This window comes from Melopsittacus undulatus, chromosome 8, assembly GCF_012275295.1.
Source record: "Melopsittacus undulatus isolate bMelUnd1 chromosome 8, bMelUnd1.mat.Z, whole genome shotgun sequence".
NCBI classification, from domain to species: Eukaryota; Metazoa; Chordata; class Aves; order Psittaciformes; family Psittaculidae; genus Melopsittacus; species Melopsittacus undulatus.
Window position 1 is genome coordinate 53,094,262 of NC_047534.1, and position 25,799 is coordinate 53,120,060.

Genomic DNA, 25,799 nt, shown 5'->3' on the forward strand with positions numbered 1-25,799 from the left:
TGTGCTTGCTTCTCTTGTTATTTGCTGTCTGGACTGTAAGCTGCCTGTCCCTCTGCAGAATGCATAAGCAGGACAACAGGGTGTAAGACAACTGACTCTTATCCTTGAAGACGACAGGATGTTATGGAACCCCCAAACACAGCCGAGACACAGATGACTTTGCAGGGATATGGCAGAAAATCACAACCTTAAGGCAAAATGATAACACCAACCCCACTGCTTCAGCCACCAGCATCCCAAAACGTTACCTGTTGTGAACCTTGGCTTAGTGGGGGGCTCCTGTACAGACATCGGGAAGGTGGCCGAGGCGGGTGAGGACTGGGCACGGGACAGGGGCCGATGGCCTCCAAAGGAGACAGGCATGCCGGCTGCCTCCAGCGATGCCTGGTAGTTCCTCAGCTGGTGGATCCGTTGCTGCTCCAACAGAAGGGCTTGCTGTGGGGAGAAGAAGGAGGTATCATAGAATCATGGAATGGTTTGGGTTGGAAGGGACCTTAAAGCTCATTCAGTTCCAAGCCCCTGCCACAGGCAGGGATACCTTCCATTATTCCTGTTCAAATGACATTTGGTTTATGTATTTATTTATTCACTAAGGCAATGAGGCTTGGATGTGACTGCATAAATCAAATAACAATTCGAACAAGCATGGTTATCCATGGCATTGATCCTTCAAGGCAGCGCTGTTATGGAGATAAAGGAACCAAACATGTAGTCTCTGAGGAGCAACAGCAGCTCCACGAGTCAGCTCTACAGTACTGGGAAGAAGGCAGAGCAGTGAGATGCAGATGACTTCATGGAGCAACTCATTTGCACCTGATTCCCAAACACTGCAACTGCAAAGCTGGCACAAGCCCGTTTTCCCTAGCCAAGGGCTGCTCCTACACCCTGGCATGGCTACAGCAATCTGCTCTTGGCTGCAGATCCTGGGCAGGGGTTATGCAGGGCTGTCAGTGCTGAAGGCTGTAAAGATGAACAGAGCACTGATGCTGGAGGAGAATCACCTTCATTACTGCTACCACAACAGGCAGACTTTGGGACACTGCCATGTAACTGGAAAGATTACTCTGTGCTATGTTGTTCTTGGATTTATCACCTGCAATCCACGAGCCTCCAGGGCTTACCCTCAAAAGTGAGAACAGTGAGGTCTAGGATCAATAGCTCTGAGGAAGGAACCCCCTCCCATGGATCTTGTCCCCTTTTCCCTTCATTAGCCTTTCTCCATTTGTTTTCAAACATAAAACCAAGCTAAAATCCTCTGTTGCAATTAAACCGTACTTGTCTTCCCAAAGAAACAGAAAGCAGTTCAGTGGCTGCAAACACATTGTCTGCATCTGGTGCAGCTGATCCAGATTCTCCCTGGGACTTCTGAGCTGATGTGCCACCTGATTTAACCTGCATGTTTCTTTATATAGCCAGTCTTCAAAAGCTGGTTCCCTTTAGCTTATCATAGAGTTATAGAATAGTTTGGGTTGGAAGGGATCTTGAAGCTCATCCATTTCCAACCCCCTGCCACAGGCAGGGACACCTTCCACTGGAGCAGGGTGCTCCAAGCCCCTGTGTCCAACCTGGCCTTGAACACTGCCAGGGATGGGGCAGCCACAGCTTCTCTGGGCACTGTCACAGGGAAGAAGGCCTCTCACCCTAGAGCAATATAAGGTGAGCACCAAGAACCAACCAACCTTCTACAAAGAACCAAGCCCCAAGCATGGTGTGCTGCAAGCTCACCTGACGGAAGAGCAGCTCCTGCTCAGCCTGCCTCTGCCCAGACTCCAGCTCCTGCTGCGGCTCTGCTTCCTCCTCATCGCTCTCGATGGGTTCTTGCTTCACTTGCACCACGTTGGCCAAGCCTGGGGCCTCCTTTTGGCTTGCAACTCTGTCGGTGTATGGCTCCTCCAAAAGGGCTTGGTGTTCCCGTAACTCCTCTTCTGTCTCCTCAGGGTGGCTTTCGTGCTGGCGAGCTGGTTCGTTGGGTTTTGATATAATCTGAGAATAAGAACCCAGAGATGAAGGTGATAAATAAACTGCAACTCCCCACAGGTAAAGTTCGCTCTGTTCTCCTCAAAGAACACAATTCATGGAAGAGCAATTGGGAATTACAGCTTTTAGCTCATAAATGAGGTCCAAAACAACTACTCAAGGGAAAAGTCAGGGTAACCTTGCTGTTAAGCGCTATGAATTCCTGTCGCCCAGGTAATGACAAGGCTTCATTTTCCACTTGATTTTCCCTCTTAAGAAGTAAGAACCTCTTGTGCCTCCACACCTATGGATGCTGCTCCATTTACAGACGCACAGAGAACCATAGACCCTCTAAGAGGCTTTCTGTTACCTTGTTTTCCCAGCTTCTCTTTGAATCACCCCTCAATTTTACCTGTCAAGTGAGAGGCTTTCAGAAGGACTCCTCCTTGTCACTCTTCTGAGTTAAGAGGCAGCTGAGGACACTCAGCTTTGTTCGTCCATACAGAAGTGATCCACAAGAGAAGCACCCATTCCAGCCAGCCTTTCCTAACTAGAGATGGTGAACTTCCCTGAAAGCAGCTGCTAAACCAAAGGGAGCAACAGGGTTTTCCCTATAATTCACACAGGCTCAGACTTACTGAAGGTAAAATTGACACTTCTCACTCTCAGACTGCTCCTGATTCCTATTTGGGTAAAAGCCCAATCCAAACCCATGAATTGTCTTTCAATCCAGCACTGTTTCCTTGCTTGAAAAGAGTTTAGCCTGAACCCATTTCCTAGGCTTATAAAGAAACTGCTGAACCTTGAAAGCTGTCAGGGCAGAGCTTTAGTAAGGTTTAGGCCATTGGTATGAAAAGCAATATTGATTTTAAATCTAATAAAGCTGAATCAAAACACAGTTACTGAACACATGCAGAAAGAGGGACTACTTAAGCAGTTACTTAACTTGCTCTTTGAAGAACCATGGCTCAAACCTGAAACTAAGCCCTTGTCCCCAAGCGCAGGGGTAGAGACTCTGCCATATAACTTCAGCAGCCCCATACAAAGCAGATTCAGGCAGCCAGTGGCAATAGAAAGGACTAACTGCCTTCATGGATCACAGTGGGGACAGCAAGAAGTTGTTACTAGCTCCAGCAGATGATCTCAAATAACTGAGGCTCAAAACCTTTAACTTTGGAGCACTGGGACACAGGTTTCCAGCACTCAGTGAATTACTGCATCTTGGATGTCTCGATTCCTGAGAGGGGCAGGACATGCAGAAGGGCATTATCTTGCCTAGAAGCTTAAGGCAAGCCCCTACAGGGTTCACAGCCCCAACTCCAGCACAGATAGGGGATTCAGCCCATCCCTCTTTTCACACCCCCCAACCCCAGCATCCACCTTTTAGTAACGAGAGCCAGCGTTTATGTACTGATTGACATCCCATTTAGGCTTTTTAGGAAGGCAGAAGTAGATGAGGCCTTCATCAAGCATGCAAAGAAGCCTCACTTTCCCAGGTCCTGTCTTGATGGGGGCTTTATCCCCTCTGGTGTCTGCTGAAAGGACAAGACAGATCAAGCCATCAAGAAGATGTGAGCGCATTGATGGTGAAGTCCTGACACAGGTGATCAAGATGCCAATGAGGAATGTGGCCTCCTTGGACTCGACACTTACAAACAAGGAAGGACTCTGTGGGGATATGGAAGTCACAAGAGGCAGCACTGGCTGCAGCCATCATGAGATGATAGAGCTGAAGATATGGAGGGGAGAGAACAGGGCAAAAAGCAAGACCACAAGCCTGGATTTTGGGAGACTTTGGCCTCTTCAGGGATCTGCTTGGAAGAGTCCCATGGGATACATCCCTGGAGACTAGTGGGGTCCAGGATCAAGAAAGATCCATCCCAACTAGTTAGAAACCAAGGTGCAGAAGGCCTGCATGGATGAGCAGGTTGCTCCTACGTGAACTCAAGATATAACCAGGCACTGTACAAGAGCTGGAAGCAGGAATGGTGACCCAAGAGGAGTAGAGAGTTGCTATGTGATCTGGTATGCATGGTGTTAAGAAAACCAAAGGCAACCTGGAGTTGAATCTGGCAAGGGATGCGAAGGGTATCAAGAAAGGAGTAAGACAAGGAAATTCATGGGCCTGCTGCTGAATGGGTAAGGGACCCGGTGACAAATGACATAGAAAAGGCCATGGTACTTAAAGCCTTCTCTTCCAGCAAGGCCATCCCTCACGAATCCCAGAGGAAATTCTGGAGCAAGGAAGACTTACCCTTTGGTGGACCACCACCAGGTTTGGGGAGAACTCAAAGACTCCGGGGTGTACATGAATCCATAGGGAATGATGGGTTGCACTCAGATGATGGGACAAGAGGCAATTAAACCACATTTTAAACCACATTAAATTCCTTCTGAACACAAGAAATGCATTTTTCACTGTGAGAGTGGTCCAACAGGTTGCCCATAGACGTTGTAGAGTCTCCATCCTTGGAGATATTCAAACCCCAACTGCATATGGTCTTGGGCAACCTGCTCCAGCTGATCCTGCTCAAGCAGGGACATTGGACTAAATGATCTCATGAGGTTTCTGCCAACCTAAAAGATTCAGGGATCCAGACTTCTCAAGGTGACAAGTACCTTTTCACCCACCCACCTCCGCCCATCCAGTGTGGTACTCATTGGATAACTGAACCACATTAAGCTAAAGGAAGTTCTTCCATCAATATTAAACTCTCTTAGGCTTGATGAATCGAATCTGGTTTAAAGCTAATTAAATCATGATAAACTATCTTCTGCTGCTTTCTTTTCCTGCTTGGATCCAAGGTCTCCAGCTTTGAATTTCAGACCTTTTGCACTTAGGAACAACACAAGGTAATTGCTGGGAAAAGAACTTAAACTGTCCTTGTTAAATGCAATGGAAATGAGCAGCAGTGTAATTCCCTAGAGGTTTTGAATTATTCCAACTCCATATAAATGTAAGAATGAAATGAAACACATTCTGAAGGCTGAAAGTTCAAGTGGTCAATGACAGGGACACCTTAAAACATTCAGTTTGCTCTCCCAGTACAAAGTGAATCTCTTGGTATGGTGTTTGTTCTACCTGCTGCAACCTTATTGTCCTTCTAAAAGGACAATTCTGCAAAGCAAGCACATTGGTAGGAACATATTCCATACAATACATGAGCATGTGCATTCCAGGCCCACTGAACTCCCTAAAACCCTTCCATTTTTGCCATCTCATGAACATGTGTTCACGTAATTTAAGACAATTTAAGGTAACAAAATCTGTGTTGGCACATGGACAGTGGGACTGATGTACCCTCAGCAAGTTTACTAATGGCACCAAGCTGTGTGGTTCAGTTGATACACTGGAGGGAAGGGATGGGATCCAGAGGGACCTGGATAGGCTGGAGAGCTGGGACCATGTGAACCTCATGGAGTTTGACCAGGCCAAGGGCAAAGTCCTGCCCCTGGGTTGGGCAATCCTCAGCACAAACACACTATTCAGGTGACTGAATGGAGCAGCCCTGAGGAGAAGGACTTGGGGTGTTGGGTGAGAAGTTCCCCATGACCCAGCTTCAGTGTGTGCTTGAGCCCAGAACCCCCCCATGTGCTGGGCTGCATCCCAGCAACCAGACTGTCTCTTGGCCCTGACCATGCCATGTTGTGCCTAACCCATCAGAAACCTCATCTTCCTCTGGAGATGAAAGAGAACTCGGGGCAGAACAACCCTGGATAACTGGAGACACAGCTTTGATGAGAATGACAGGAATAAATGAGATGCTGAAGGCTCAGCTCAAAGGCATCCAGAGACAAACAGCCAAAAAAGTGTTGGTTTTGAGTCAAGCACATGGCTAGGAATGGAGAGGTCAGTGGTGGGGGGCTGGTACTCTGGCTGAGATGCTCAAGAGATAGCAGAAAGACATAAGGCACCTGCAGGAAACATTGCTGGAGGCTTGAATTAAATGCTGGGAAAGCTAAAACAAACGCCTTGCTGTTCTGGCTATCAGCACAACTATCAACACGATTCCTCCCATGTGAGGTACCCCCTGGATTCTCATTTTTAACTTGTATAGACTAAGAAAAACCAAGAGCTGATAAAGGAGGATGGGGAGAGGCTGAGTTGGGCATAGTAAAGAGCTGACAGAGGCTTCTGCAGCAGCTCAAGCCTAGAATAATCTGTTATCAGTTGGTTGGTTGGGGTTTTTTTGCCCCTGAAGAGAGGAGACAGCAGGAAAAGCTATCAGTCTGAGGCAGCCTACCTGCTGCAAGCACCAAGAGGGTGCTGGCTAGACCATAGGGAACAACCCAAGTGGAATTAATCAAAGACCAGGGATTGCCTGGATGGGAGAAGGAGAGGGAGCGAGAAGGAAACACCTTGGCACCAGCCAAAGCTGTTTGCTTTCCCTTCTCTAAGTAATTGGAGTTGTGTGTTGATTGTATCAGCTACACATCTACACATCCCCAGCCCTGCAGCAACAGACACCCCACAGAACAACAGCTCCTGGCAATGCCCCTGAACAGCATTTTCACCCTAATAGTAGGTGCGTTGATGCACGGAGCAACGTGAATGTCAAGTGCCTCATGTCCTGCTGGAGGGCATTTCATGTTCAACCGACTGAGATAGCAGGAATGCTGAAGGAGCTTTTCCAGAGATCATTTTCAATACCTCTTCTATCCCAGGTTATGTCTGGGGAATTCCAAGCAGACTCCCTTAAACCGTTCAAAGGGGAAGAGCCCTACCTGAATGCTAACACAATCTAATACACTGCATTTTTCTGCTATCACAAATGACTTATGCAAAGGAGTCACTCGAAGCTAAGGAGTTCATGAATTCCAAGGAAAAGAAAACAAGGGAACAGCAAAATGGAATTCTAGGTGTTAATAAGAATGTATCCACCCAATGCTGCTGCATAAGACAAGTTCAGGCACTATAGCGTGATGTATATATGTTGCCATATATATGTATGTGGCCTAACAGGAGAAACACCTCACTTCCCAAAGCACGCTGGAAATAAGGGTTACTCAGAGGAAACATCATTTGACCACAGAAGCTCGGAATTAATCAGCTTAAGAATACAATTCAGGGCTAAGCAGGAGATTACCTGTTCTAGGGAGGCTTTGTGAAGGCATCCAGGAGCCTAAAGCCAAAACACCCATTTTCACTACGTCAAGTTGAGTGTTCTTGAGCATTTCTCTTTAGGAAGGGTGTTGCTGCTTCAAGACCTATCATGCTGCAAAGCTGACACTTGTAACTCAAAATACCTCAGAGAACAAGGTCTTTCTTTATGATGTTCATAGTCACAACAGAATGCCAGACTCTAAATGCCACAGAGGATTTCCTCATATACTCCTCCTATGGCAAAACAAGCCCTCTTGACCATGGGAAAAACCCATTCCTGAGGGTTGAACATTAGAAACACAAAAAGGTGGGAAACAGCAGCACACCCCTGTGGTAAGGGGATGGAACTGGATGAGCTTTAAGGTCCCTTCCAACCCAAGCCAGGTTGGGATTATGATTTATGTATAGCTTTCATTTTCAGGGCTGTTTAGAGTTTACTGGTTTAGGGCACATTCCTCATTCCGATCAAAGGCTGCACAGAGCTCAGTTTGCAAGCAGGGATTCCCTATCTTATCTAGAATCTCATCTCATGTCTCAAACCCTGGCTCTGCAGAAAGAGTTGATCTCTCCACAGGGTTTTGCAGCGTGAGCACGTGAGTGCTCTGCAAATATCAGCACATCTGTGTTGGTGATGACTTGGTGGCAAAGCTGCTCCATGCCATCAGATGCACAGCTGGGGCAGAGATTATGAAACCTCACTGGATGGAGCTTTCCATATGATGTGGTTGATGCTAAGATGCGATGGTTTAGGTGTGCAAACAAACCTCTGCAGCTCACAGCTCTGTTCCCTTGTCCTGCAAACAATATGGAGAACATGAGTGTGCCACTGCAAGCTGGATCCACTCGGTGGGATGTGGCTCTGTGGCAGAGGGGAGGAAGCCAATTCCCTGCCACAGTGTCAAGCTGGCATTAGCCCCAAGGTCCCTTCTTCTTCTCTCCCACTCTAATTCCAAGGCATCACACCATCAAAGAGCAGCCTCACTCTTACCCTTCTCTGCAGTAAGTTCAGAATCCAGTCAATCACCAAAAACTGCATCAAAAAGATGCAGAAAGAAGACAATGTAAGCAAGACTTGCATGGGAAACTTCTCTAATCCCATGCCCTAACTGGAGTGCTCAGCTTGACAACTTCAATAATGCTCTTTTCACTTCCACATGCTACACATCCCCATTTTTTGAAGGGAATGGGTGCATGGTGTTCTTCCCCCCTCCTTAAAGCAAATGTCACCACCAGATGACAACAAGACCACCAATCAGGATCCCAGCCTGGACCATCAGCAAGGAGATCCTGAATGGGATGAACCATGTGCTTCACTGCACTCAAGCAATCCCCAATTTGCTGCTGACAGTGGCAGAGCAGGGACTTCAGACCCCGTGCTGGAAGGGATTGCACCCATGGGAGTCACCCCAAGGAGCCCTGTCCCTCTTCTGGACCCATCCTATGCAATACATCCCTCTGTGCTCTCTTTCCCTACCCAGCCACCCGCCCTGTCCTCATGTGTCCAATTCCAAGTTCTTGCGGAGTCTTCACAGCCAAATCCCCATTAGGATTATTCTTAATCAGGAAGAAAACAACCCATTTTTCCTCCGTTGCCTTCTTGGAAACAGCAAGACTTGTTTTGGCTGCGATCTTCTCAAAGATGTCATCTGATGCTGACACCTAAAAGGGGAAGTTTTAAGGCCAAAACCTTCAAGTTTGGAAAAACCCACAAGCAATTGAAAGCAGCCTCGTGTTATTTACAGGAAATCCAGCCCCAACCTTAACACAGTGCTGACAGTTCTGCTAATAATTAAAAGGCAGCAATCTCTTCCCTTATTTTTAGTTGTGCCCTTAACTCTCCTACACACAAGGCTCTTAAAATATCCGCGCATCTGGGAAAAGTCTTTTTCCATGTCAGCACTTGGATGCTATCCCACGGGATAAATTTGCCACACGCACACAGCGCTGGGACCAAAAGGGTTTTAACTCCTTGGTTCTATAAATCAAAGCAATGGGGAAAATCGCCCCTGTGCAACCGGTTTCATGACGCTCCCCCTGCTTCCTGCCTTGCCTCTGCTTATGGATGTGATGGATCACGGCTCGAACAAAGCTGAAATTCAGAGGGCTGCAGGGCTCCAGCGCCTGGGAGGTCCAAGTGAAAGTCTCAATGAGTTCAGTGGGTACGTCATGGCAAAGGCTTTGGCCTCTTACAAGGGCTGGCAACGGCGTTCACCTCCGAAACCTCAAACAAACCACCCGCCGAGCTAGACATCTCTTGCTGAACAAAGAGACCCTACCTAGCACCCCACAGCTCACAAAGAGCATTTAGAGGGGGGGCAAAGGGGGTTTCTAGGGCAGCAACAGCTCCCTACCAGCCCAGCGTGCGGGGCTGAATGAGGGCCAGGGCTGGCACAAGCGGTGCGCGGTGGCAGCTCTCCAGAAGTACATGATTGACGTCAGTAACTTGTGTAATCATCCTGCCTTAGCTTGAGTCTATAAACAAAGTGTGTTTTGGGGGGGGTTGTGTGGAGTGGGGTTTTGTTGTGCGGGGTTTTTACATCGCAGGAGTTGTGTTTTCTCACAGGGCTGGAACAGTGGAAACAGCTGGAGGAATCTCTGCCATCAATGACAAGCGCAGCGATGCTGAAGGTCCTGTTGCCACCAAACTCATCCTCCCAAGCCTGAAATCTACCACTGCTTGCTTCTGAAAGAAAACCACCTCTGGAACCCCTTCAGAAAAGCCTTTAGAAAGGCTCAAAACAGCACAGGCCACAGGCAGAAAAACATCACCCTGATTAGGAACTATCTCCCCCTTCCCCAACAGCCTTTTCATAGTGCACATCTACCAACAGACTGTGCCTTCTGTAACCCTAGGGGTCAACCTCAGCCCGGGTAAAACATCACAGCTCCATCCATACCATTTGTGAGCAGAGCTCTTGTACCTAAAAGGTGAGTTTTACCTTCCCATCGGTTAAACCATCAAGTTAGATTTTGTCTTTTCAAATGGATACTGGATGCAGTGATCTCAAAGCAGCTTCTTGCAGCTTCGTTGCATTACTGGGATGCCCAGACAGATGCTTTTGGCTACAAAGCAATTGCACAAATCCATGCTCTGGTGAATGGTGCTCTGCAATGTCCATCTGCTGTCAAATCGTAGAATGGAATGGAATACATGTATTCCATGTCATAGAATGGAATGTCCTCCAAGGGATTTAGAGAAAGTGAGCCAGGTTGGACAGAACCTTGGGTGACATGGTTTAGTGTGATGTGTCCCTGTTCATGGCAGGGGGGTTGGAATGGGATGATTTTAAGATCCTTTCCAACCCTAACTGTTCTAGGATTCTGATCAATGTAGTGCTAGCTTCCTTCAAAGCATGTTTTGGATCAGAATTGGCTGATCTATTTAAAACAACCTCTGCAGGATGCACAGCAATGCTCAGTATTAAGGCCACAAGTTTGAACTGTACTGCTTTTCCACTGTGCCACAGAAGCACTGATCCTCGCCTTCATGGAATCATGGAATGGTTTGGCTTGGAAAGGACCTCAAGGTCACCCAGTTCCAAACCCCTGCCATGGGCAGGGACCCCTTCCACTGGAGCAGGGTGCTACAAGCCCCTGTGTCCAACCTGGCCTTGCACACTGACAGGGATGGGACAGCCACAGCTTCTCTGGGCACCCTGTGCCAGCGCCTCAGCATCCTCACAGGGAACAGCTTCTGCCTTATCTCCAACCTGAACTTCCCCTGTTTCAGTCTGAATCCATCACCCCTTGTCCTATCACTGCAGTCCCTGATGAAGATTCCCTCTCCAGCATCCTTTCAGCCCCTATCAGGCACTGGAAGCTGCTTTGAGGTCTCCACACAGCTTCTCCTCTCCAGGCTGAGCAGCCCCAAACTTTGGCGATGGATGCTCACATCCTTGCTGATGTATTTCATGAAGAAGAGGTTTAAGGATGAAGGCCATTTGGTGATGGAGGTAAAGACCATATACACATTACCACACAAGAAACTCTCCACTAGCGCTGCCCAAAGCTGCTATCAACACTGTATGAGGCAAAACCAGACGTTAAAAGCACCGTGCTTACCTTGTTGATGTGCAGTTGCTGCTGCTGGAATTGCTGTTTGTGTTTCTCCAAGAACTGCTGGTGCTGCTGCTGGATCACTAACTGCTGGAGAGCCTGGGCGTTCTGGGGAAGGGGAGCAGACTGCGTGCGCCCCAGCGGGCGATGCTGCCGGAGTTTGTGTATTGAAGGGGAGACCCGTTCTCCACCAACCAGGGACTGTGCATGGAGGGGCAGTCCTGAAAGATACCAGTCTGAAGATAATATGGAGGAAAAAACAGCAGAGAAGGAAAAAAAAGGAAGAAGAAAGGAAGGGAGAAAAGGGCTGTTGAGTAACGCTGATGGTGACAATGACATATAACGAACGTTAAAGCCAGCCACCTCGCCAGTTACAGCTGAAGCATCCTTCAAAGAAAAGAGGCAATTAATCACCACCGGGTGAAGAAACACTTTGCTTTCCTTTGAAACCTTTGTTTTCTTGGTCACTCGAAGCCCATAGGCAAATGGTTCCTTTCTTAAACCCAGCAATAGCTCACTGAGCTCCCATCACTCCATGGGTGACATGGATGAACATCACAGTGGTAGTCTGGAGAAGTTTTAAGTCTCAGGATAGGGAGGAACCCAAGGCTCATTTCTGAGCAAGCAGCAACCCAAGCTGCCACCTCACAGCATCCAGCAATTACACCTTACAGGGGGCTCATTGGATATGCTGAATGATGAGGGATGATGATGAAGCTGCTGCTTACTCTACACCACACAGGGCATGGTTGCCCTTAGCTGTGCTCTATCTCCTCCTGTAGGAAAGACCAGGGATGAAAACTTCCATGTGACAAACCCCTCAGTGGGTTTGCACTGGGAAAAAGCACTTCCTTGAAGTATTTCAGGTATATGGGAGCAATCAGGCTTCAGTATTTCTATAGAAAGAAGGTAAGTTAGAACCCAGGATGACAAAGAGCTACAATTGTTTACACCACTGTCCTGTGCATACATGCTAGCAACTTAATGAAAACAGGAGGTTATTTTGGGATAACTTGAGTTAATCATATGCCCCTGGCAATTTGGGTGATGACTACCATGTGAAACACTTATCTGAGCTCCAGTAAGGGCATGTCTTTAGGAAGTGTCATGTCTTTTGACCTGTTCTTGAGGTAAACCAGTTCTTGCTCTACTCTCCAAAAACACCTTCCCATATTTCTTAGAAAGCTGGGATATGGAGTCAGGCCCAACCCAACGCCCAACCCAAGGGTGGAGGAGCTGAGGATAAGCATTTGCTTTTACTCATTACAACTTGGGATAGAAAGGCATTGCAGCTGTGAACTGCTGTCTCCCTGACGTGGATCAGCCTACACACACTTGTAGGAAAGGAGTATTCTTTCGCCTCACCTCCTTGCATAAAAGCAAGTAAAGCCTTTGCAAGTGTTAGCATTCAGAAACACTGCCCAGTTCAAGGGGCAGAGGAGTTGCATCTTCTCTCTGTCTTCAGTCTTTAGTTTAGAAGAGAGTGAGAAGCTGCCCAGAGTTCTTCAGCCAGAATGCAGCAGTTTAGAAACACCTTGACATTTCTGTCCAGGACATTACCTCATTTTCCCATTGATTCACCAACTGCCCTACGTGGGAGAATGTGACTCATTTAAAAGCCTCTCTGCATAGGGAAAGATTTACTGACTTTCTCCCACCTTTGCTCTTCTGAAAAGAATAATGTAGAAGGGCATCTTAGCTTGTAAATGCATGTCTATAAATTCACATATACACATATACGTCTGTGTGTGCATGAATAGATGAATAAGGGGGAAAGATGCATTCCATTTCCCTCGTAGCACAGTTCCTCTCACCAGCAGAGGAAGGGATCCTATACAGTTTGCATAGGATACCTTAGAGAACTTGTGTTGGTTTCCTCTCTTTCAGTCCCTGCATCTGGAACGTGTGTTTCTTCTTGTTGCTCTGTTGTATTGTGAGTGTTGGTTCACAATATGTTGTACTCGCTCCGAGAACACCCCATGTAGCAGGTGGACTAGAAGGAATACACTTGGAAGCAACCATTACATACTGCAAACTGAAGGAAGCTTTGAGAGAGGTTGCATAAGAAGCAGAACTGCACTTCTCCCTATGTGTGCTTTAATGCAAACACCAGCACAGAGAAGTTTTGGTGACAGGGTAAGAGCAGAAGTCTTCTCCAATGGCTTTCCATCAATACACCTTGGGCAAAGGGTAACTGGTGAAGAGCCACGTCTTGACTCTGAGTAACCTCATCATGCCACCTTCCACTAGTCCTGATTGTTCCAAGCCTCACTGAACACACTTATACATGGGGTTCTGATAAGCTTATATCCCTGGGATTTGAATGTGAAACCAGAGAGAAGCCAAAGAGCTGTGCTGCAATGCTTCAGTGACCACCATCTCTCAAGAATTCCCATTAGAAATGGAATAAATGAAAGCAAAATCAACACGTCTATTAGAACTCCAGCAGAACATCCTTTGTCCCATCATTACACGCTGTAAAACCAAACCCAACTGAGGATTGTTGCTTTGAATTAACCCTATTTATAGAAATGTGCCTTCCCACAGGTACTCCATGCTGAAAACACGACACAGGGAGTGATTCAAAGCAATTAGCACCCTGAAAATGTAACAGACACAAACAAATACAATCTGTTGGAATGAGGCTGATGTTGCCGTGGTTTAACCACTTCAACTCATGATGAAGAGCAAGTATTTCAAGCTGTGAGTTTTCAAACGTGTGCTTTTCCTATATGGAATAGAAACCAGAGGTGATAAACAGGAATGTTGTGTCTCTTTTGTGCAAGAGACAGACCTTATCACCAAACAACAGATGCCACTTACTCTCTCTCTTAAGCTGTCCCTACATTTAGGGACTGAAGTTTTGCACATTACCTATGGATCACTCACCTGTGACTAAGGGAGTTTGTGCAGTTGGCTGTTCCAGTAAGACCATGTGTTGCAGAAGAGGGTTATGTGCAGTTCCCCCATCTCTTTCCAACGTTGTAGTGCTCAAGTAGGGAGTGAGGTGAGTGCCAGGAAACAAAGAGATCCGCTGCTGTAAGGTTGGGATAGTAAGTCTCTCTGCATCTTGCTGTGCTGATCCTCCCTGCAATTGCACAATGGATGGCGACCACATTAAGGGATAAATGAGGGCAAACTACAACATTCCAAAGGCTGTATCCTCCCTCCCCACTTACACTGGAAGGGCCAGTTGCAGGCAGTCCTAGCGTGATGTTGGGCAAAGAAGGAGATGTGTAGAGTGGAAGCTGGGTAACGGAGCCTTCACGATTCACAAGTCTGTGAGCCAGGCTGGTCTGCAAACAAAAGCAAGAACATTGACCTGGTGAGAAAGCATCTGGAGATCGGATCAAGGACACAGTCCTCTCACTGTGAGAACACATGACAAGTGTACAGAGTGTGTAACATCACTGCTCGTGTTGGGAATACTGAACAGGGAAACTAAACTGTGCTTCAGACCCAGCATAAATAACCAAGTTCCCCCTCTGCTGTGCTCTGGGGAGACCCCCCTGCAGCCCTGATCCAGCTCTGGGGCAGCAGCACAAGAGGGACGTGGAGCTGCTGGAGTGAGTCCAGAGGAGGCCATGGAGATGCTGTGAGGGCTGGAGCAGCTCTGCTCTGGAGCCAGGCTGAGAGAGCTGGGCTGGGGCAGCCTGGACAAGAGAAGGCTCCTGAAGGGGAGACCTGGCAGCATCCAAGGCCAGGTTGGACACAGGGGCTTGGAGTACCCTGCTCTAGTGGAAGGTGCTCCTGCTCATAGCAAGGGTTAGAATTGGATGAGCTTTAAGGTCCGTTACAGCCCAAACCGTTCCATGATTCTATGATATTTTCAATAAGCTTGAATGGCATTTAATGAACACACAAGAAGGCAAAAGGAAACAAGAATTCACTCTGCACCAGACTGTAGGAAAACTGGGAGACTTTGTTGAACACTTGGAACTGAGATACAATTGGACATGGGAAGAACGTTGGCAAGTCAATGGTGTGTCAAAGACTGCATTTAAAGGTAGTCCAGTGCCTGAGAACAGTGACACACATAGGGGAGGCTTCCTCCTGTCCTTCTTGCACAGACAGCACAACCCTCAGGTGCAGGGATGGGGTGTTCTTCTAAAGCCAAAGCCACACCAGCTGCTCCCCTTAAATACTGATAAACCAAAGAGGTGGGATTGGTCTGGGATGTTGTTCTATAGAAAATATTTGGTTTTCAGCATCACTTCTCCTGTGCTTCCCTCCAGCACGTTACCAGAGGGTTTCTTTGCAGTCTTTGAGGGAGGAAAGCAGGGATTTATTATCCAGAGCCAGCCAAGTCCTGCAACCAAAGAAACAACCTGCAAAGTCTCCTTGACTTACAGGACTTTGAACTGAAGTCTGAAATGCATTAGGATATCTGTTACATCGATACAGATTGTTCCACAGAGTAACTTGAAGTTAACTGTAATCCCTTTTCCCACAATAGCACCTGAGTTAAACAGTTGAAATTCTATAGAAAGTCATTTAGACCTAAACTGTGTATTATTTAAGTCAGAAAGCAGCCTTTAGAGAATTGAGGATGCTTAGAACACTTGTTTCCTAACAGGAAAATCAGGCAGTTTATTGTAATTTTCATAATGGCTTTTCTAGCACATAAATCAATCTGGGTTGGAAATTAAAGGTATTTTTACTTAAGTGCTCCTGTCTTAAATGGCCATAAGATAATTCAGTAAATGAGGAAACAGCTCTATAAATGCAACTTTCAGGCTTTTGGATGAAATGCCAAAGTCTGATTTAAGCTAAAGCACACTAGTAAGTAGCATAAATTGTCTGTGATTTGCTAAAGAGAACAACAGTCATTGTAATGCCTTTTGGTTTTTAAGGTAATCTCTCTTAGCTTTAAAAGGGCAAATAGTTGGGAAGGACAAGCAAGCTGTTAAATCTCTTTGCAAAAGCTTTTTGCAGTGACTCTGCCTGAAGCCTGAGCAGCAGCAGAGTGATGGGGAGGATGCAGGGGTGATCCTGCTGGGGAGGATGGAGGGGGGATCCTGCTGGGGAGGATGCAGGGGAGACCCTGCTGGGGAGGATGCAGAGGGGATCCTGCTGGGGAGGATGCAGGGGGGATCCTGCTGGGGAGGATGCAGGGGGGATCCTGCTGGGGAGGATGCAGGGGGGATCCTTAGTCTCCAGGAAAGACCAAATAAACTGTTAAAGGTCTCTCTGTAGGGCAGAGAGGTTGGTGGCAGTGGCAGGGTGAGATCATCCCTGTGTTGGTTATCCTCGCCTTGTCACCCCTCCATAAAACAGTGTTCAGGGCATGCACTTGGTCTGTGCTTCATAGAATCATAGGATGGTTTGGACTGGAAAGGACCTTAAAGCTCCTCCAGTTCCAACCCCTGCCACAGGCAGGGACACCTTCCACTGGAGCAGCTGCTCCAAGCCCCTGTGTCCAACCTGGCCTTGAACACTGCCAGGGATGGGGCAGCCACAGCTTCTCTGGGCACCCTGTGCCAGCGCCTCAGCACCCTCACAGGGAACAGCTTCTGCCTAAGAGCTCATCTCAGTCTCCCCTGTTCTGGCAGGTTCAAGCCATTCCCCTTGTCCTGTCCCTACAGGCCCTTGTCCCAAGCCCCTCTCCAGGTTTCCTGCAGCCCCTTTAGGCACTGGAGCTGCTCTAAGGTCTCCCCTTCAGGAGCCTTCTCTTGTCCAGGCTGCCCCAGCCCAGCTCTCTCAGCCTGTCACTTCTTCCATAGAAAATGTGTTTTTAAGGCCTCACTTCAGAAGCTGGAAAGGAGGAATCTGCAGGGAGCACTTTGCTGCTGAGCGGTACCTGGGTAAGGACATGCGCTGTGCATACCCACACGCTGCTTCTGCCAAGTAATCATGAGCACCAGTGGCAATTTGGCTTTAAGTTAAATGACATAATGGTAGCGTGCCACATTGAGAAGATAGTTATTGTCAGCAGAGTAATGGAATATTTTCCTGGTATCATAAATGAAACAAAACTGCATCCATTTTCCCTTTGCACAATCAATACTCCGGAGTTGTGCCTCAAAGTATCTCCTGGGGATTTGTTTGAAAAACAGCAAAGAGCAAAACGCAACAGCTTGACACTATCAGCATCTGGTATTTAGCAGCATTATCATCACTTTAAATATACAGCTCCCATCTACAGGGTGTACACAAACATTTGCTGAATTGCACAGAAGAGAACAATTTCAGCATGCAGGGTTTTGGGCTGTAGACAAGTACTTTATATAGCCTTGCATTGACTGCAATGGCAATGTTCAGCCTGGAGAAGTTTGTCCCCTTGTCTCCAGCTTTCCTGTAGCCCCTTTAGGCTCTGCAGCTGCTCTAAAGTCTCCCCAGAGCACAGAAGAGGGGCAGGATCCCCTTCCTGAGCTGCTGCTCACACTCTGGGGGTGCAGCCCAGCACACAAGGGGGTTCTGAGCCCAGATGCACACTGAAGCCAATCATGAGGAGCTTCTCCTCACCCAGCACCTCCAAGTCCATCTCCTCAGGGCTGCTCCATCCATTCTCCACCAGCCTCTGCTTGTGCTTGGGATTGTCTTGATCTTTACAGTAATTGTCTACATCCTGTCAGTTCTACAGCAGACTAGAGTGAAAGTAACGGTGTGCTGGATAATTTGGCAGAGGAGACACATTCCCCATATTAAATACTGTTATACTCCATTAGGAATAAAATATTAGGAATAAAAAATATTAGGAATAAAAAGGAATAAAAATAAAGTATAAAAATAAAAGTGAAAACCTGTACATAACTAGAAAGCATTAAGGGCTCACATTTATACTGCAAGAAGCCCTTTTCAATTCTAAATGACAATTTGGGAAGAACAAGCCCAGGCCTGTTTTTACAGTCCTGATGGTAAGACAGAATCTACATTCATGAGGAGAACGGCTAATGGTAAGCTGGATGAAAAGACATGCACCAGTAACATTACACAATGACACTGGGTTTGTTCATACAGGGTTTACAGTGAGATCCAGTTAATGTGGCCCACACCCCAATATCTGCCCATGGAAGAAGGTGGGCTTCAGTAACCTTGAACACAGGAGCTGTTATCTCCCAGTTCACTCAGTCCAGCACCCTGCCCTTGCATCTGTAGCAGATGCCTCAAGTAATGGTGGAAGCTTTGGGCCATGAGGATGGGCAGGGGCTGAAGCAGCTCCTGTATGGAGCCAGGCTGAGAACACTGGGGCTGTTCAGCCTGGAGAAGAGAAGCTGCATGGAGACCTCAGAGCAGCTTCCAGTGTCTGAAGGGGGCTACAAGGATGCAGAGAGGGGCTCTTCATCAGGGACTGGGGTGATAGGACAAGGGGTGATGGGTTCAGACTGAAACAGGGCAAGGTCAGGTTGGATACAGGGCAGAAGCTGTTCCCTGTGAGGGTGCTGAGGCGCTGGCACAGGGTGCCCAGAGAAGCTGTGGCTGCCCCATCCCTGGCAGTGCTCAAGGCCAGGTTGGACACAGGGGCTTGGAGCACCCTGCTCCAGTGGAAGGTGTCCCTGCCTGTGGCAGGGGTTGGAGCTGGATGAGCTTTAAGGTCCCTTCCAATGCAAACCATTATCAACTAGCATGCTGGTATGAGGCACCAAGCTTTCGTATGCCCATGTGGGGAGGAAAAGGTTAAATCCATTCCCTTTAATACAGTTCTGGTTTGTTCATATTTAGACCAAGCTACTGCACACAACTTCACCCCTTAGACAAAATACTCCCATTTGACCAGGAAACCTTGTTGAATCCCTGTATTTTGACTCTCTCCTCACAACAAACCCTCTACAAGTTACCACAAGCACCTTGTGAGCTGGCTGAGATGTAATCAAGAGATAATGCATCCTGTCATGCCAGATTGAGAGGTAATTCCCAAAGCCTGCCCCAAGCCTTTTGTTCCTATGGTGCACACCGGTTTGTCCACTTCGATTCCTAAACCTCTGCAAAACCTGAGTGGAAACCCGAGTGTTAAAACCCAGAGGGAGGAAGAGCTCTGTACCTCTGCTTGAATACTCGTGACTGATCCTGCAATCCCGTTCTCGGTGCTTATGTTATTGGAGCTGTTGTTTGGAGAGCTGGGCCCAGATCCAGGAGCACTGTTGCATGCGGAGTCTAAAAACACATCCAAAACCAACTTTCAGCGTTACAAACAATCTCCACGATGGTATTTAAACAGATAACAACCCTTTAAGTTTTGTTTTGGAGGAAAACAACCTTCCTCCTCCCCATCTCCCCCTGCCTAAACCTTCCCAGGGCTCTAAAAATACCAACAACTGATTTCAAATGGGCTGTACCAACTTACCATACTTGAGCCTTCTCCTCCTGGGGATTTCTCTTACAGTGTAATAATAACTTTAAATACAATTGGAAGATAATGAAAGACATGGAAAAGGCCAAAGTGGAGGATGTCAGCTTGTCCTGCTTTAGATTTCAAGCAGTGCCTCTCTCTCTTTCGCCTATAACCCCAACGACACCCTCTACTCATGTATTGCATCAGACTTCACACTGGAATAAGCAGGGGAAGTGTTTCAGCCTTGACATTTTCCCACGCAGGCTTCTGGTCCATCTGGATTTACTGGACAGGCACCACTAACACCGAGCCCTCATGCTGGGCACGAGAACTGACCTTTGCTTTTGGAGCACAGCGCTGAGATTTTCCAGTGCAGGGCATGGGGCACATCCCTATCCCCTGTCAAGTGCCCACATCATGCCCAGTCCTCAAAGAACCAAGATCTACCTGGGTGGCAGATTCAATTGTCTGAAGGGCTTTAAAAGCTGCATGAGTGAAACGGGGCTGGATGGACCACAGGCCATGGTTGTGTCTGAGCATATTTCACCAGAATCAGGCAAAACGCTATGGGGTCCAACTCTGTTTAAATCACTGCCTTTCCTATCACTGCCTTTAAATCACTCGATCAGAAACCCCTCCCCATATTGTGTATTTCATCAATACGTTCCCTTTGAACTCACTACCCAGAACCACAGAGGTGCCCATCCTGAAATCAAAGCCTCCCATCAACAACACAGAAGCAACAACAAACAGAAAGAGCGTGTGAAATGGCAACAGCCTGAAATCTTCCCTTAGAATGTGTCTCACGCAGGGCATGAGCTTCCACTGCTTCTCCTTTTAGTTTGGAAGGTAAATAACATTCTAAACCTTTTCTTTAGCCTAAAAGCCATGGGACATACAGCAATACATGAGTAAAGCAGATTGGCTTTTCAGACCTGCTATAAATGATGCTTTAGCTCTTGAAATCATCTATTCCCTTGCAAAACAGGGAGGCACCGACTTTCTCTGAATGATGCTACTGTGCCTTGAAGGGAGCCAAGTCTGAAAACGCTGTTACATAGTGGTACTTACACACAGGCATCCCTAGGTGGTGCTAAGAATTAACTTTATGGTAATCTATACCATCCACCTTACCCTGATTCCTCCTTATAAACTTGACTCCCAGAAGAATACTCTTCTTCAATGAGAAACTGTCAAATAAGTAGTCAAAATACCATATATATATATATATAACATATATATATAACAATGCCTTACATGCTTTAAAACCTTGCTATAATTACCTAACAAGGAACTATGGCAGTCTGCCCAAAAGCTTAAACAAACAGGGGTTATAAAGCATTTCCTGCTGGAGGCCGAAAGCCGTGAATTGCAGCCTCCCCAAGGATATTAATAGGCTCATCTTGGAGAAAGTTGATTTCTCAACCTGTTGCTGAACATCATAGAAATGCTTGGGGGAATCAAAACCAACCCACCACTCTGGTGGCTTATTTCCATGTCTTCGAACCAAACCCAAGCTCCTGGTGTTGGTAATGTTATCTCAGCAGATCGGTACTTAATGGACCGATGCTGCTGACGCACACTGACATCCCCCACTGCCGACTCCATCCCGGTTTCACCAGCACATGAAAGATGCAGGCTGAATGCAGGGATTCGTTTGGGAATGGGAACACCTGGAGCGTGTGGCTGCAGGTTGGATGTGTTGTCACCCACCTACCTGTGACATCCAGCGGGCGCTTCTTCAGAGCAGTGACCACTGGGCCATCTTTCCTGCGCAAGAGGGGACTGCTCCGTCTTTCAGCAACTTTCTGCTTTAGTCTGGATCGTAACTTCAGGTTGGGTTCAGATGCTGAATGGGATAAAGCAAAGCAGAGAGTGCTTTGGTTAATACTGATTGGTTCATTTCATATTAATTAGTTAATTATAACTGGTTCAATATTTTACCTATTTCAGTAGCTTTTAACGCAAAGGCTGGGCTCAAGTTCAGCATTTGCAGAAGCCTAAATGGAATTAGACATTTGGTAGCATAGATGGGGAAGAAAGACTGAATAGAATGAGCAGGTCTCAGCCCATGAGACAGCTGAATTCACTGGCAATGAAAGTCAATAGCATTTTAATTGATAATAATCATCCTGCAATCTCTTCTCTCAACGGAAGACACAGATTTACAAGCAACTGTGAACTCAGACTTCTGCAGAGAGCATAATTCACATTCCCTAGCTTCCCAACTTGATTCCAAGCCAGTGGTAAAGCCAAACTACAGGATCAAACCCAGCAGTATGGGAACTGGTGAGACAACTGAGATGTTGCTGTTCGGTCGAGCATGGAGCATCACTGTGGGGCTCAGGCAGCATCTGCAACCTGCTGCTGAAATGGGCAGCTTCCCACCCATGGAGTCATCCAACCCCAGGGTGAGCTGGCTTAGGGAGGAACACCAGGGCAGGGGGAAGAAAACACAAGAATCAAAGCCCACAACCAAACGAGGAGAGTGTTTTCCTGCTGGTTCACCTCCCTGAACCAACCCACCTTGGAGCGAGATGAGCCTGTGTCCTCTGTAGCCAGTGTTAACTCAAGCATGAGCAGCGTGGCCAAGGCCAAAGCCAGCACCAGGGAGGAGAAGGGTTGTTTATTTGGGGAGCAACTTGGTTTGCATCATCACAGGCACAAAACTGAACCCTATCTAAACCCACATCAAATGCTTTGAGAATTCAGGGCTGCCAAGGGTAGGTGTGCATGGATTTCCTGAGACCACAGTCTGACTTGCTTTGTGTACATCAGCCTTTGGAGATGTTTGTGTACATCATGGAGATGCTTTGTGTACATCAGCCTCTTCAACACTTCTGCTGTATCTAAATCCTGGGATCTCATTTCTCCAAAAGGCAAAGCAGAGCTCTTGGGAAGCTCTATCCTAATGCCTCTGGGTTAATGACAGCAACACAGAGCACATCTGTATGGCTCAGATTAGCAAGGTTTTATAAAGGTAATGAAGCTGTAAGTCAAGATTCCTCCTGCAAGATGGCTTTCTCTGTAAACTTCCTGATCCCTTCAGCAGACATGAACTACCTGCTTTGGTGCTTTATGTTAGGAGATTTGAGAACTGGCCCAGCCTTTTCCCCTCCTCAGCCTCTTAACAACTCTGCAGCTTAATCCCTTTGAACAAACAGATCCTGTGCTCTCCCCATTAACTACCCATGCACTCAGCTCCCTGCACAATGAGCTATATCGCTTTAGGAGAATCAAAAGAGGGTTTACAAACTGATTTGAATTAACTAAGATATATTTTCCCTTCGTTGGCTTTGACCACTGGGTCACGTCAAAACTCAAGCCTGACAACATGAATTGCAGGGTTCAGATCTCAGAAAGCTGCTGAATTCAAGATCAAATGCTTGAAGTTAAGCCATCAAAACAGTTCTTTGATGAAACTTTTGGGAGGGGGGGAAAAAACAGAGCTTTTCATTAACGTTTTGGACAGGAAAATGCCAGCAAGAGATAAAGGGAGCACTAAAAGTGTCAGACTCCACAAGATGATGCTTAAAATGCAGGATGAAGTGCATTAGCAAAGGGGAAATAATCTCACAGGGCATTTGCATGTAAAGTGGCAGGGGACTGAATGCCAATCTGTCATCTGCTTGGAGGGCAGTACTGCAAGAGTGGACTAGTTAAAATACAAGCATAGGTTCTAACTACTTACTTCATTAAGTTCTCTTCAAAACAGAAGTTGACTTCGTGCTTTAAAAGTAGCCTTTAGGTACACGAACATTCAGTGCCTCATCCCTCAGCCTTTAATTCCCAGTTTTAATTGGTTCCAGATATTGAGGATTAGTAACAGGGTAGATGCTCCAGTCAGGACTTTAAAGAACAAATGGGAACTAGATGCTGATGCATCCGATTTGGATACATCCGCACTGCCAACTAGTAAATGAAATAGAAGCCTATGCCCCAGCTGTTGAAAGGATCTGTCTTCTGCCAAAGCAAAACGGGGCACTAAAAGCTGTACTCGAGCACTGATTTTATTCCTATTCAATGTAGACCCTGCATGGTGCTCAGCTGAAGTATGTTTCCTGTTGGGGACAATCACTTGTGAGGTTTTCTATGTACAGAGAAGGGATTGGTTAGGAACACCTTCAAAATGGGCAGGGAAACAAAAGATCCAAGGCTCACAGATTAGCCAACACGACCAGATCTGCCCCCTGCGCAAAGCCACAATCCCCACATCCTTCCATGTAACAGGAAGGGAATGAACATAGACAATTCCAGCCCTAACAGAGAAAACACCTTGAGGACAGGTTATTGCGAAAGCAGGGTATTACAAATGTCAGACAAAACTGTTCTCAGGCTAAACCATCCCATATATCCCTCCTTTGCTTCCTCAGCTGGAGTTCTGAAACACCAAACAAGTCTCTTGAAAGAAGTGTATTGCTTTAGCTCCTTCTGCTTGTGGTTTTATCTCCACCACCCTGCTTTAATCCCAAATCTAACCTGTCATCAACGCCTCAGACAGCATAATCCCAACCCACATTTAACTGGGTGCTATACAGCCCAATGAATTCAAATTCAGTGCAGGCAGTGCGGAACAGCCTTAAACTGAAGGAACTGACACAGAGCATCTTTTATCAGAAAAGATGTAGCTTTAACCAGGCATTTCCAAACCTCCAAGCAATCATTTAAGCTGATTCAGATGGTTTTTAAACTAATAGATACTAGCCAATAGTTTTAAGCTGAAGAGAGATGTCCTTTAAATGGAGAAAGCAGGAATTCAAGCAACATGTAACTATCAACACCAGGTACTCAGCACAGGTCAGATGTTCTCCCACTAAGAATCTCCAGTATTCAACCTGTCAGCCAACGTGCCCAAATAAAGCCAACTAAACCCATCCCTGCTACCCTACAGTAAGCTTAAGACTGCGTTACACAACTTACTGGTCTCCTGCATCTTAAGGTGAAACCCTGAGAAACAAACACTGGGAAGTTAGAAAGAAATCAGGTTGACTCCTGTTTAGCAAACAGATGGAGCCCATGCCAAGTCTGAGTCAGCTCCCACAAAGCCAGTGGGATTTCTTCAGCAGTGACATACTTAATTTGGCCTATAATAAGGATTTATACAAAGAATATTTTGTTTTCCTCCACGGAAATTAATAACTGGAGCAGAAGCCAAAAGCTTCCCTAGTTTGCACAGGCTCAAACCCAACTTACCCCTCTTCTACATCATTTATTGCAGCAGGACCCATGTAATCCAATTCGCCAACATTTATGTCATTCCCATTGTTTTCTTCCTAGAACTGCATCCCCTAAGCTGCTGAACTAATGGGACATTAAGCCTGTGCAAGGCAAAAACACAACGTCCTGGGCAGACGTTGCCAGGTTCCCATTAAACATCCACGTTCCTGATGAAACAGCCAACAATGCACCATGAAAACCCTCATCCCAGCCCTTGAATGCCTTGGTTTCAGCAGCTGGGCACTGTGAGGGTGCCCAGAGAAGCTGTGGCTGCCCCATCCCTGGCAGTGCTCAAGGCCAGGTTGGACACAGGGGCTTGGAGCAACCTGACCAATTTAAAGCCATTTAAAGCTCTGAGGTCTCCCCAGAGCCTTCTCTTCTCCAGGCTGAGAATATAGCAAATATCTTGTAAAAATCTAAAAAATCTGAAATTCAAATTTAATATAAACCTCTTAAAAATACAGCAAAGCCTTTATCCAGCCCTTTCTATCCATGTACCTACGTCCATAGACACATTAGTTCAGGTGATGCCATCTGATAAGCTAAGACAGTTGGGGCTGTTCAGCCTGGAGAAGAGAAGCTGCGTGGAGACCTCAGAGCGGCTTCCAGTGTCTGAAGGGGGCTACAAGGATGCAGAGAGGGACTCTTCATCAGGGACTGCAGGGATAGGACAAGGGATGATGGGGAAGAGGGGAAGTTCAGATTAGATCTAAGGAAGCTTCTCTGGGCACCCTGTGCCAGCGCCTCAGCACCCTCACAGGGAACAGCTTCTGCCTAAGAGCTCAGCTCAGTCTCCCCTGTTCTGGCAGGTTCAAGCCATTCCCCTTGGCCTGTCCCTACAGGCCCTTGTCCCAAGCCCCTCTCCAGCTTTCCTGCAGCCCCTTTAGGCACTGGAGCTGCTCTCAGGTCTCCCCTTCAGGAGCCTTCTCTTGTCCAGGCTGCCCCAGCCCAGCTCTCTCAGCCTGGCTCCAGAGCAGCCCTCTGATACGTAAGTCCATGTAGAGCTGCAAGCATGGATGTCCCTTTGAAGCAGAGATGGAGCTGAGAAGAGCACCGAGGAGGAGGGCAGGTTCACTGAATTACTGAGAGCTTGTCCCTGGGCCCCCTGGAGCCCCTGCCCCACAGTGGTGACACTAAACCAGAAGACTTTGGTCTTCTATCAGAAGAGGTTTCTTCTTCAATGCACCATTGATG

At 47.1% G+C, this 25,799-nt stretch overlaps 1 protein-coding gene across 6 annotated transcripts in view; it reads right to left on the minus strand.

The window, feature by feature from the left end:
- HDAC4 (histone deacetylase 4) overlaps positions 1-25,799 on the minus strand; it is a 205,378-nt gene that overhangs the window by 50,777 nt on the left and 128,802 nt on the right. For 4 of the 6 annotated variants that reach the window (XM_034065128.1, XM_034065129.1, XM_034065127.1 and 1 more), the window contains 7 exons: positions 21,106-21,237; positions 19,098-19,210; positions 14,296-14,412; positions 14,006-14,204; positions 11,123-11,352; positions 1,726-1,983; positions 249-435 (listed from right to left, as the gene is read on the minus strand). In XM_034065128.1, coding sequence (XP_033921019.1) covers positions 249-435; positions 1,726-1,983; positions 11,123-11,352; positions 14,006-14,204; positions 14,296-14,412; positions 19,098-19,210; positions 21,106-21,237 — 1,236 coding nt within the window. The remainder of the gene's footprint in view (positions 1-248; positions 436-1,725; positions 1,984-11,122; positions 11,353-14,005; positions 14,205-14,295; positions 14,413-19,097; positions 19,211-21,105; positions 21,238-25,799) is intronic. The other 2 variants (XM_034065131.1, XM_034065130.1) reach the window with 1 other exon arrangement.